Source organism: Branchiostoma lanceolatum, chromosome 3 (assembly GCF_035083965.1).
Source record: "Branchiostoma lanceolatum isolate klBraLanc5 chromosome 3, klBraLanc5.hap2, whole genome shotgun sequence".
Taxonomy (NCBI): domain Eukaryota; kingdom Metazoa; phylum Chordata; class Leptocardii; order Amphioxiformes; family Branchiostomatidae; genus Branchiostoma; species Branchiostoma lanceolatum.
Genome location: NC_089724.1, coordinates 25,915,103 through 25,928,915, shown reverse-complemented (window position 1 = coordinate 25,928,915; position 13,813 = coordinate 25,915,103). Strand labels below are relative to the sequence as shown.

The 13,813-nt window shown below is 41.8% G+C and overlaps 1 protein-coding gene across 1 annotated transcript; it reads left to right on the top strand.

The window, feature by feature from the left end:
* Positions 1-3,208: 3,208 nt before the first annotated feature.
* LOC136431222 (cytochrome P450 2U1-like) lies at positions 3,209-13,169 on the top strand. Its single transcript, XM_066422535.1, has 8 exons — positions 3,209-3,480; positions 7,208-7,347; positions 10,134-10,441; positions 10,703-10,886; positions 11,254-11,432; positions 11,783-11,917; positions 12,049-12,202; positions 12,534-13,169. The coding sequence occupies exons 1-8, from the start codon at positions 3,293-3,295 to the stop codon at positions 12,713-12,715; spliced, it is 1,470 nt and encodes a 489-aa protein (XP_066278632.1). The 5' UTR covers positions 3,209-3,292; the 3' UTR covers positions 12,716-13,169.
* Positions 13,170-13,813: the final 644 nt, after the last annotated feature.

The window sequence follows — 13,813 nt, the reverse complement described above, 5'->3', positions numbered from 1 at the left end:
TTGACTCTCACATGAAGGCGAGGGGCTGGGCGTTGCTGTCAAAGTGTGAATGGGGCGTGACATTAGGTGCTTTCACGTGTAAATTCGTTAATCAACAACTAAACAGTGGCACGCGTGGGGAGAGGAGGAATTTCACACCTTCTGTTAATTGTTGTCTGAATTCTAAATGATAGTCAAGTCACAGCGCAAAGCGTTGGTTATAATAACTTATATCGTTTGCAACGCATATTTTGCGAGCATATCTCAAAAATGTTTAGCTTAATCAACGAAGAAAAGTGACGGGGGGAAAAAGCCACCTTCTAGCTCACTTACAATGTTACCGTTCAATGATGGTGAATTACCATGCTTTGAAAGAAAGACTTCAAGTGTAAACGTGGGGCGCCTTGTTCTAGCGGAAGTGTGTATTTAAATACAGTATAGACGTCACATATAAACGTCGGGAAAAAATCACAACACTTACCTTTTACATATTCTGTTCATTCAAATGTCTTCAAATCTTGTGTAAGGCAATTCACATTAATTTCACATGTAAAAAATGTGAATTTAATGTGATTCGCATATCACATTTTTTCACATTTCGCTTTTTTTGAACATCACATAAATTTCACATTTCTCCGCTTGCTAGCTGTTTTCACATCTTTTAACATTTTGCAGCAGACCGCGTTTCACATAACTTTCACATGAAGTCACATTTTATAAAATGTGATTTGATATAACATTATTTCACATTTTCACCGAGAGCGCGTTTCACATAAAATCACATAAATATAGGCGGCGGAAAAATGCACTGGTAGTCACATAACTTCACATAATGCGTTAACAGCAAACTTCACATTTAGATAACATATTTTCACATTTGAAAATGTGATTTTTCTAGACCTTTCAGGGTGAATGTGAAATAATGTGACTCAAAATAATAACATTTTTTCACATTTTAGTGTCGCTCTTCAGAAATGTGACCTGAATGTTATTTTATGTTATAATCTGTCAACTTATGTGAAAAAATGTGATGCTGTTGGACCTCAAAATTCTTAACATTATATCACATTTTATCACATTTTCTTCAAATTTTGCCAAAAATTCACATAATTTTCACATTTATGCACCTAGTAGTGTTATCTAAGGTGACGCTGACGGGTAGGTAATCTTTACCTTTTCCAACAGCGCCAGACCATTGTCATCGCGTGTCATCAACGGTACTTCTCTATGTAACTGTTTATACCATCTCGTTTGTAGTCTCATTCTGTTGTACATATATCATTGCAATCAGTTTGACGATGTTTCGTACCACTTCAAGTGATTTAGCCTTGCCTGGGGTCAGATGTACAGCACTCGGACTTTTCATTGTATTACTCACGCAGTACCAAACAAACTAGACAGGCACATCGGTAGAGATTCTAGTGTCGACTCTTCTGGGTCACTATGTCTTTAATCTTTATATTGTTCGCTCAAGAACGTAACGTTGAAACGTACTTTTTTCTGTCACCTTGCTTAGAGTAGTTTTGTGAAAGTGCGCCTTACTCATTATTTGATACATTAATTCCTTCTCATGACAAATATCTAGCTACAGGTGTACCATGCTGTACTACTGAACAGCACTAATGGCCTTCCTACTAATGGCAACTACTTAATATCCTATATCAGTATACTTTCAACGTCTGTATGTGGACCATTATCTTACAGTGTCTGATGCCCTTTATTTCTATATGTGTAGGCCAAGATTGCCAAAAACGTATCTTGAGTATGTAGAGAGAAAAAAGACAAGTCAAAACGCATAGAAATTTAATCCGATATGCTCATTTATTTTGCCTTCATCATAATTCCATACAGATATAGATTTCTTTTGTCAGTCATAAACCGTAATAAACTAACATTGCATCAATTCATACGTTGAGTCTTCGAGTCGGTTTAATTGTGTATATCCCATCGTGAAGTAGTGGCGATCGTTACTCCGGCATACACATGTAGGAAGACCCTTCGCTCTCCAGGCACAGGAATTCAGACCGGGAGGGGATTTTTAAGGCCCACGCCAAATTTCATGTTGCATAACTCCTGAACGGCTCACGCTAGAGCCACCAAATTTGGTGACGTTTCATAAAATGTCCTTAACAAAGATTTCAAATTAATAAAGTAAGTTCATCGTTTTTCGTGTTGCCATGGCAACGGGTTTTTGACAAGCATATTTCACAAAATCTGCTAATTAATAATTTCAGTTCAAACAATGACGTTTCGAGGCTTTGCTGGTACACTTCATTGTTTTCTTACATTGTTATCATCTTATGTAATCCATTGTAACTTTCCTGATCTAACATTGATATTTTTTGCTGATTTAATGACGTCAACGGTCAAAATCGAAGATGGCGGATAGAATCACATAAAATTACGTCATAATGACGCCATATCACGTCATAATGACACAAAATTTGTTATGGTAATATCAATTCACATGTGTATCATCCTCTAAAAATTTGGTGGTCATACAACACGTAGCTTAGGAGTAACAGAGGGCAGGTCTCAAAAACAGCCCCTAATTTTTGCTGGGGTCAAAAATGACCCCAGTGGAATCACTCCAGACTTTTCTCTATAATGTCAACAGTATCGTATCAATCTCCCTATAAATTAGGAGAGGTTAGAATAGATGTCTACTGACAAAGTCAAGGAAGGAATTTTTTCCGATCAAACATGTTCAAATGGCACATCAAAATCCACGTCTGGGGTAAAAAATGACCCCGTTCGGGTGTTTGAGGGTTAAGCTACGGTCCATTGAAATGTAAATCAAGTCATCAAGGACACCAGTTAGGGGTCAATTCCTTCGTAAGAGCCACTGAGGTCAAGAGCAAAGATGGCGCTTATGGCCATTCCTCGTCTCTCATGAAGAGTGATAAGAATGTCACCCTAAGGCAATAACCGATGTACACTGTTAACTGTAATCAGCCACGATACCCAACAGATGAAATTTCAACCTCACCCTGCAATTTATCGGCCATCGCACCCTTGTAGTGGAAAGTAGTTATGGAAACCAAATAGCACGGAGCGTTTAACTTCAATTTGTCGAGCTGACAAAGCGGCCCTATCAGTGTCACATGACGCCACATCACCCCACCTGACCTTCTTTCAGTCAACCGTTACGAAACAATTGAAAAGCTCAGACGACAGGCAATCTAATCTGACACTGGCCGGGGCACTTCCAAGGTCATCCGCTGCTTCAGGTTCATGAACTTTGCACTCCGTGAGGCGCCACGTACTCTCACAGACTTGTCGAGTAGCTAACTGGTCATGAATTAGCAGCAAAATGGAGTTGTTACTTCTTGTAGCCTTGGCATTACTGGGAGTTTACCTGTACGTCGAAAATGTCTGGTTGAGGCGGAAATACCCACCAGGGCCTCGTGCCTGGCCGATCGTCGGGAACCTGCGCGACCTCGCCCGGGGACAACATCGAGTGTTCGCTGAATGGCAACTGAAATATGGCGACATCTTCACGTACGTAATTATGTCACTACTGACTCAGATCTAATATGACTGCCAGCGTTATTACCTTCGTCGACGAAATGGTTTCGTCGACAAGGTTATTCGACGGTGCTTGTCTGTGTGTCTGTTAGTGAACAGAATAAGTCGAGAACGCCTGGATGGTTTGTTGTCGTAGTTGGTGTGTCGGTGTGTATGTGGGACATCTCAAGATGATTAGATTTTGGGCGAAGTGTTTTGCATAATTAACGAGAAAAGTGTAACAAGATTGGCAACATAAAAAGATGTTGCCATGGCGACGGTGGTCTCTGTTAACGTTTTCGTTTTTAGCCCACATGCAAATAAGGACCTCGCATAAATCATATCAGTCGATCACCTTCTCTACCAAAATAGCACAAGTTGTCCAATGTATGAAAATCTTGTTTTCACAAAAAAAGATATCGTACCATTTCCTCAAAAATTATGTAAATGAGGCCCTCTCTGCAAGATTTGTGTCTAATAGTGGCCACATTTACTTAACTTCCAAATGGTGCAAAAATGAAATCCCCATCATTTACCACTATGGATTTATAGCATTTTGTCATTAATTATGCAAATTAAGTATCAATTTGCATAATTGATATCTAACGATATTCATCTCTTTCTCAGTTACATATGTCATGTGTTTGAGAGTCCTATAATATTATAGAATGCAGCTGATTTATTAAATGTCCTCATTAATTATGCAAATCAGATATTGATTTGCATAATTGGTATATGATTATGTCAATCATCACTTAAGCTATCTACACACCAAAAATTACGATGATCCGTCATCCCCTTCTTGCGTTATTCTCTTTCAAAGTTTGAGTCAAAATCAGCTCCTGCAGTTCCAAAAAAGCCGCTAGGGGGTCCAAATCTACAGGACATATTTTCCTAACAAAGAGCTATCCACCACTTAAAAATCATGACTATAGCATGTTCAGAAGACGAGATTTAGAAAGTGAAAGTTCCCCTGCAGTACCATAGAAAGTCGCTAGGGGGCCCAAAATCCAATCATTACAAGGTCTCTCACAGACCTACCCACCTACAAAATATGAAGACAATACATCCAGGCATTCTTGAGTTATCGTCCCATGGACTTTCACATTCCTGTACAATTCCTAGAATTCTTGCAATCTGCACACAATATAGTAAAAATTTGGCTCGCCCCTGAGGCGTCGCCAAAAATGTGTTACATTGTATGCTGAAGTATGTGTACGGTGTTGGCTGTGTTATTCCAATTTAAGGCGTCATGGATAGGGGCAAGGGTCCTGAGGGGTCATATTGGAGGCAGGAAACGTCAGTTACACAAATTGGCTGTCAGCCAGCTGTTGGCATTGATAAGGTAGTCTCCAAGCAGACGTATGGGTTGGCTATAGCAGGGGCAGGTTTTGCTTCAGACTTTGAAAGGGAATTACTCAAGAAGGGCTTGGTGGATGGTCATAAATTTTTGTAAGTACATAGCTTGAGTGCTGATGTACATGATTAGATACTTATTATGCAAATCAGTATCTAATTTGCATGATTAATGAGGAAAGTTTATACATCCATCAAAAGATAGGACTCTCAAACATGTGACATATGTAACTGAGGAAGAGAGAAATATTAATAGATATCAGCTTTGCAAATGAGAACCTCATTGACATAATTAATGAGAAAAACTATAACTCGAGATGGTCTTGATGGATGGTCATGATTTTTGGTATGTAGGTAGCTTTAATACGTGATGCTTTGTATGATTGGATGATAATTATGCAAATCAAATTCTAACTCACATGATTAATGAGGCAATTTTAAAAATCTGCTGTGTTCCATGATATGACTATTCAAATATGTGACATTTGTAAATAAGGAAGAGAGGAATGTTGATAGATAGGAAATATGCAAATGTTGGCCTAATTAGCATAATCAATGAGAAACTACTATAATTCCATACTAGTAAATGACGGTAATTTCATACTTGTGGCATTAGGAAGTTGTGTGAATGTGAACACCATGGAATCAAATTATGCTAATAAGGAGGGAGCTTATTTGCATAATTGATGATAAATGTTAGCATAACCTTCTTTGTTAAGCTCATAGTCATAACAAGGAGGTTTGGACAACTTATGTTATTTGGGTGAAGAGGGTCAACTGGTATGATTGATGATTGATGAAAAACACTCCTAATACATCAGTCATAAAGGTCAAAATCATTTGACGAAGGTATGAGGTCGTAGAACTCTTGTTTGTACATGTCGTTATGATTGATTAGTAGAACAACTATGCGACCATAAAATGTGTGCTGGGGAGGGCGGTTTTAGGTTGGGAGGACGGTTTTAGGTGCAGCTGTAATGCTGCTGTACGTTCCACTTAAGTAACCTTGTCCAGTTCTTATGGGGAAAACGTCCACTTAGCTGAGACAACAGTTCTTGTCAATGTCAGTTTAAGGAGGTTAGTCACTGTCTCCTTCTTAAGTTTAAAAGCGAAGAAAGGCAACCTCTTTCACATTCAAGATCAAGCCCTCTGTCATAGGTCATAGGTCATGAACCTGATTGTGCATTCAGGTACCGTAACGCTAACGTTTATTCTCAATTTGTTTACTGAATTGAAAGATGCCAATTTTTCAGGCATGGCATAACATGGCATGACGTGGAAACAAATGCTATCTTACTGAACGACTGTCACAGTAATGCTTAACTTAGTAGTCAGTTGTTTTAATATCATCGGGGAAAATACACAAAATGGCAACAAAGATAACAATAAGACCCACGGGCACTGATAGGTATCGATATGTATTTTGGAAACCGAGTCTGCTTAAATATCGCTTTTCGTGCGGTGATCTGATCTACTGTGGTTTACCTTGTTCACTACTGAGCCAGTGCGGGCCCGTCGAATACCCCGGGTGTAAACAAAAATAACGATCACTGGTATCCTAAAAAAAACATTGAATCAACCGAAGAAGTTCCAAACATGAGTTCGGCTTTTCAAACTCCCCTTAGATTAAAAAAAAATGTGTAACTACGACAGTTCAATGACCCGATACCATCGCCAATCATTATTACTAGTAGGGCATGATAACACCCTGTCAATGGTAAAAAAAGTCTCACTGCCAGGAAGAGATGAATATCTTTAATTCTGTAAACATGGCCCTTTCACTGAGAATCGATGCAATGCCTGCGTCGGTGATTTGGTCGATTGTGCCAAAAATTGTAATGACGGGTATCTTTTCAATAGTGCAAAATATTCTTATTGACAGGAAAATCCATAGCCGCGGTTTTCTCAGTAAAAATATAAATAGCATATTACATGGAAATGATATATGATTTATGCTCGATGGTCCGATGTTGAAAATATTGTTTGTAGTATGTGTGTGAATAGCTGTTCATCAATTTCTACCCTTAGCAAGTTAAGCTTAAGGGTTCTATTGCGTTGACCCAAAAACTGACCTGGAACTTCAGAAATTATCCCATAGGAACCAATACTTAAGGGAAGATTCCCATCATGCACCACACCCAATGGGTCTGTATGAAGGGGCACCACTCAATTCCTGGATTACAATGGTTCAATTATCTGTCCAGCTGCGATTAATTCTTACAATTTTGGTTGATTTTGGTTGAAGATGTTATATCTCTTACAAAATAACACTCCTCTGATCTTGTGTATTGTATGGCTTTATAATGTTGCATATCTGGCCTACGTTATTGTTTACCAAACTGTTTTGATATCTCTGATTACCCAGTGTCTGGCTCGGCTCTCGTCCAGCAGTCGTGCTGAACGGACAGGACGCTGTGAAAGAAGCTCTGCAGAAACATGGCGACATCTTTTCGTCTCGTCCGGGCTTATTCCTGTGGAGACGAACAATACGGACCAAAGGAAAAGGTAAGAAGGCATCAAATCAAATCAAATCAATCTTTATTCAAGCAAACTGGCAGACATTAAAATTCTGAATTGATTTGCTTTTACATGGCAGCAATTTAAAAGCATTTCACATGACTTAAAAGCATTACAAACATTTTAAAATTTATAAGGGAGTTGATTAAACGAAACAAACACATTGAAAGCTGTACACTTTACACTGTGACATAACAAAAGCGAAGAATACCGTGTCAAATCAAGCTTTGTGTAAGATAAGTGAGTCCGAAGGCAGATAATGCATTTGATTAACAGTCATTCAATAGTTCAACAAGGTAAGGAATTGGCGAATGTTTATAACGGACTGTCCGGCAATAAGGAATGTCCAGCTTCTGCGAATTGCGTGTACATCTACCGGAAATGTTCTGCCGTAGTGGAGGTAGCCATTCGCGAAAGTCAGAGTTGAGCAGTGATTCAGCAAAAGTTCTACAGAGTGTACGGCGACGGTCGGAAAGTGAGCTGAGGTTCAGTGTGGTTAGTGCAGTGCTGTAGCTGGAATATTGTGTCCCCAGGATGATTTTGCAGGCTCTCACTTGGATTCTTTCTAGAGCATTTGATTGTTTACAAGTCAACGCTGGATGCCATACGGGTACTGCGTATTCTAGTGTGGGACGCACATACATTGCGTAAACAGTCGTGAGGTCCGGAGTCGACACACCACATCTCTTCAGTCTGCGTAACATGTAAAGTCTCCTGTTTGAAGATTTGACCATGTTATCCACTTGACGGTCCCATTTCAAATCGCTTTGAATGGTCGTGCCCAGAACTTTGATGTATGTTACACTTTCAAGGGCGTGTCCACTTATGAACAGAGGTTCCGGAGGGGGAGGGGTTCTCGCGAAACACACTTGAAGAACTTTACATTTCTTCGGGTTTAAGGCCATCTTGTGGTCACAGACCCAACTGTTCAGGCCATCAAGTTTGGGTTGAAGTGCACATGGCTGGCGTATCAACCGGGTCTCTGCAATGTTCATATCGTCTACATACTTCCAACGGTTGGCCTCTTCGCGGAGTGCTGCGTCAATTAGTGCGGTGAAGATGACTGGCCCAAGAAGAGTTCCCTGCGCAACTCCACAACTAAGGTGAAGCCAGTCCGAGGTAGAACCTTGGTAGGAGACCCTCTGCCGTCGGTCGGTCATAAAACTGCAGATCCACGGAATCACTGACGGGCGAACACCAATGTCAAGTAAGGAACGAACAGCAATTGTGTGATCAACTTTGTCAAAAGCCTTAGACAGGTCTGTGGTGACAAGGGTACAGATTGAACTTGGTAATGAAGATGATTTGTAAAGAAAGTCCACTAGGCTGACCAGCGCATGTGTTGTTGATCTCTGCTTACGGCCCCCGAACTGACGTGGGTCGAGTCTGGGGGAAATGTCATTAACAATCCAATTTGTGACGAAGCGTTCGCAAAGCTTCGACAGCATAGGGGTAAGGGAAATGGGGCGTAGTTCATCGATGCTTGGCGGTGACGACTTTGGCAGGGGAACTACGTTAGCTTCTTTCCACTGACGGGGAACAGTGCCTTCAGTGAATGACGTGTTGAATAAGTCACAAAGGGGAGTGCTCAACTCACATGCGAATTCCTTAAGGATACGAGCAGGTATGCCATCAGGACCGGGACTCTTGTAGGTGTTGGTGGATTGTAGCTGTGAGTACACATCCCACACGTGGATGGTAGGAACTGGTTGGGCCGGTAGGAATGATGGGAGAGATGACAACTGCAGTGGTGGCAGTGATTGAGACACGGTCGCGAACTTGACATTAATGGCATTGGCTATGGCGGTATGGTCGTTTTGATCGACGCCAGGAGCGTAGATCCGACTGGCTTTCTTGTTCATGTTGCAAATTGCCTTGAGACCATTGTGCCAAGACCTTGGATTGTTCTTTTTGTGGCCTTCAACGTCGATCGTGTAGAATGTTTTTTTAGCTTTCCGGATCTCTCTTTGGACTTTGTTCCTGTAGAATCTTGACATGACGGTAGGAATTCCAGGTGTGAATGTTCTCTGTCTCTGCTTGATAAGGTGCTTGATTCTGGGAGTTATCCAGGGCTTGTCACTGGGATGTAGTTTAACAGATTTAGTGGGAAAGAACTTAGCAATGGCGGACGTCAATGTGCTGTAGAAGGCATCGGCCTTTTCTTGAGTTGTGGTCGCGGCGTAAACCTCATTCCAAGAATGGGTAGTAATCCATTTTCCAAAGTGGCTCAGATTAGGTTCACGCATGGGACGAGTAAGCTTCCTTGTGCATGAGTTTTGTTTCAGTTTCACATTCGGTTCCCACAGGATGGTGTTGTGGTCGCTGAGACCGATGGGAGGGTGTATGGCTGGTGTTTTGAAGTAGGATTTCATGTTGGTGATGATGAGATCCAACATGGCGTTTCCTCTTGTATTACCCAGAACCACCTGTGAGAGGTCTTTATCGAGGAGAATGTCACGAACGTTCAAGTGGTTAAAATCACCGAGGAAAGCCAGGCCGATGCCCGGGTGTGTCGTTCGTAGGTAGTCCGAGGTTGCGATCAGGTGGTCGACCAGTTCTTCAGCCATGTTTACCTCGTCATCAAATAAGCGAATCGAGTATATGGCATCAACTTTTGAATCTTCTGTATGTGTATTTTAGGTTGATTAAAGTAACACTGTCAGTTTAGTTTTCCTTCTTAGTGTCACGAGAGAGAGGACCTTTTCTCATGGGAAAAATGCATGTAATCTGAGACGATACTGAGTAATCGTCTAACATGTCGCATTTTTCGTCAGGTATTGTTACGGCCCCCTACAGCCCCGAGTGGAAGGAGACCCGAAAGGTGGCGCTGACTTGGCTCAACACCTTCGGGGCAGGGAAGCAGAGTTTGGAGCCCACCATCGTGCAGGAGGCGCAGGATCTGGTTCAAGTTTTTAAGGATAAACATGGCCAACCGTTCGACCCCACAGTACCCCTAAGCATCGCTGTTTCCAACGTGATCTGTTCCGTAGTGTTCGGCCGGAGATTCAACCACGACAATGAGCGTTTCTCGCGCGTCATGGAGCTTGTCAGTCGGTACATCCGCCTAAGTGCGTCCGCTCAGGTGCGTCTCCCCGAAATCCGAAATGGGACAAATGTGTATACATTTGTCCCATTTCGGATTTCGACAAACCATACGCATTGTTCAAAACCCTGAATACCTGGAACCCTAGACTGTGCTGAAAATGTAGCAGAACGCATATAATGCAGGCTGAAGACCTTGGTGGTTGATCTGGCCGACTGCAACCATAATAGTAGCATGTTATATTGCATCGTAGGTTTCATTTCTACGGCCCTAAATAAAGCCACCTGTCTGTTCTCCCAGGCACTGAATGTTTACCCCATACTGCGATACATCCCGTCTGTGCGGCGGAAGATGGAGGGGGTGGTGACGTGCGCCGACGAGAATCGCAGCTTCGTCATCGAGATCATCCAGGAGCACAGCGAGACCTTTGACCCGAACAACATCAGGGACGTCATCGATGGTTTCCTACTAGAGGAGCACCGAGGTAAGTAGTTATATGTAGAAATATATAAATTTCATTATCATCATCGTCATCATCCTTATCGGTTCTGCATCCATAGTCATAGGACCGTCCTGCCGTTGCAATTAGTCTTTCTCCAATCCATTCCACTGTGCCTTGACTGTTGTAAGATACCTAGTTTGCTCTCATAGTCTTCAGGCAATTTCTTCGGTCACTGTAGTACCTTTGAAAAATACTGTCTGTATCTGTATAGCCGGTATAACCGCCCTTCGGCGCAATACACCAGCTTCGCAGGCACGTGGCGCGGCAGCAGCTGGTTGTATTACACGTCTATAAACGTGATGTTCTGAAAATACTTTATGGCTTCTTAACTATTGTCTTCAATCATCAGGGAACAGAATATTGTCCGAGCTGCCAGAGGATAACATCATCAACGTCATCAGGAACCTGTTTGCAGCGGGAACAGACACCACCGCCACCACGCTCCGCTGGGCCCTGCTGTACCTGGTGAAGAACCCGGATGTACAGCGCAAGGTGCAGGATGAGATCGATGTGAAGCTTGGAAAACAGGTGCATCTCACATCACTTCACATTACACAAAAGAAGAATATGGATTTTTCATGTAATATTCTTCAAATGAGATCTGGTGGTAGCTGATCACGATTAGCAATGACAGACTGAGACTTATGATCTATGATTTGCTACTCCTTGGTGCTATATCGTCATTAGAAATACTTCACCTGATGCATTTTTATCATTACCAGCTATTCTCATGCATGCATACATGTATATGGATATTCCAGCTGGATTGCTTTCTTTTAACACCAACAACTAAAACTCACTGTTCTATCCTGTTTCCTATAGATTTCCTACACATTCTTGCCGTCAGTCTGTAAATGTATATATTACTTTGACCACAGACCCCTTCTATGCTGCTGCGAGAACATCTTCCTTACACGGAGGCGACCATACGTGAGGTCCAGCGGATCCGGACCATCGCTCCTTCCTCTCTCCCTCACGAGACCACAGCTCCTGCTACAATCCTGGGACATCAGGTGACCACTCTGTCCTCTCTGGATACTCGTTAATGTATTATGATGTACTCCGTCTTTATGTTCTTTTATTTGTATCATAATTCCTTGATTTCAAACTTTCTGTGGATGAAATTTTGTTTTGTCCGCCACAGATCCCTGCCGGCACCTTCCTAGTGCCCAACCTGTGGTCTCTCCACATGGACCCGAAGTACTGGCCCGATCCGGAGAGGTTCGACCCGACCCGTTTCCTTGAAGCCGACGGGCAGCTGGCCCCGCGAACAGAGTCCTTCTTGCCGTTCAGCACAGGTAAGACACATTTGCCTTTAATAGAATGTAAGCTCATGTGTGTTGGCAAATGGGAAAGGCACTTTACACGATTTTCCTCACTTTACCCTGATGTAAAAACGGGTATATTATGTGTGGGGTTACGACACCAGCAATAGCTGTCAGTGTCCCACGTGTCTTGCACTGTTGCAATTCTCATAAAATCAAATCATATCAAATATTTTATCCAAACAAAATCAAACACTCACAAAATGAATTTTCGAAAGACCGTTCGAGACTATCACGTGCAAAGAAGAGAAAAGCAATGCATGTATGAGAAATTTGATAACAGATAATTTCTTTACCGCGCCAGGTCCCCGGAGGTGCCTCGGAGAACAGCTGGCCAAGTTCGAGTTGTTCATCTTTTTCACCTCCCTGCTGCAGCAGTTCACTTTCAAGCTGCCAGAGGGCGCTCCACCGCCAGACACACAGGGAATTTGCGGGATAGTGTTATCTCCTCGGCCATTCCAAATCTGTGCAATCCCTCGGGTTTAAGTGGGCCCTTTCTTTAACCAAACAATCGGTAATCAAAGCGTCATCTGTCTACGAATACAAAAGCAACGTGATGTACATGGGATAGTCATAGTTATGGAAAGGATATCTGGTTACGAGATAATGTATTTTTTATCAAACAACATGAATAACAAATACAGACAAGATGGCAGCGCACTCTAGTTAATACAACTTATATTAACGCGCCATCAGACAAGAAAGGAATATAATTTATACAGTTATATATTTATATACACAAAAGTTAACAAATAAGTGAAAGCATTCAATACATATAGATAATATGTTTCGTTTCCCAGTAAGTGCAAATTCCCCCCAACTAGATATGACTGAGGACACAATATCATAATAATGTATTTAAAGTTGGTTTGTCAAATGACAATGTTCTTGAGTTGTTCTTACTTTAGCTAGCAACAAGTGAGCGATCTGTTTGAAAGACCTAATTTGTTTAATGAGTCAGCAGTTCCTTTTCAGCATCACTGTTCATTGTAATATATAGTAGACCATCTAACAACTTTGTTTAAAAAGTTTCATCCAGTAATGCGTGGCAACCTTCCTGATATGTAGTTAGAGGCTATTTTGAGAGGGCACAGCTGCACCTATTTTTATATTGGTAAAATGAAGGTCAGCTGAGGTGAACTGAGTTCAGTCGAAGTGAGGTTATCTAAGATGACACTAGTACTGACGGATAGGTGACCTTCCCCTTTTCAAACAGCGCCAAGCGACTGCCAAGGCGCGTCATCATCGGTAATTCTCGTTAGAGCTATTTCTACCATCTCGTGTACAGTATCAACTTAGTGTACGTGTACATATTGCCGTTATCATTGTAATCACAGTTTGATGATGTTTCGTACCACTTCAAGCGATTTAGCCTTGCCCTGGGGTCTTATGTACAGCGGACTTGTCAGTAAAACAACATTGTATTACTCACGCAGTACCAAACAAGCTGGTCTAGTAGACAGCTACACCGGTCTTTTATATTGTTTGCTCAAGAATCTGGCGTTTAAAAGGCATTTTATTCTGTTAGGTTGTTTCCATAACTATATTCTCGTCTAAAAAGCCAGTCGAGAAAGTTTTGTGAAA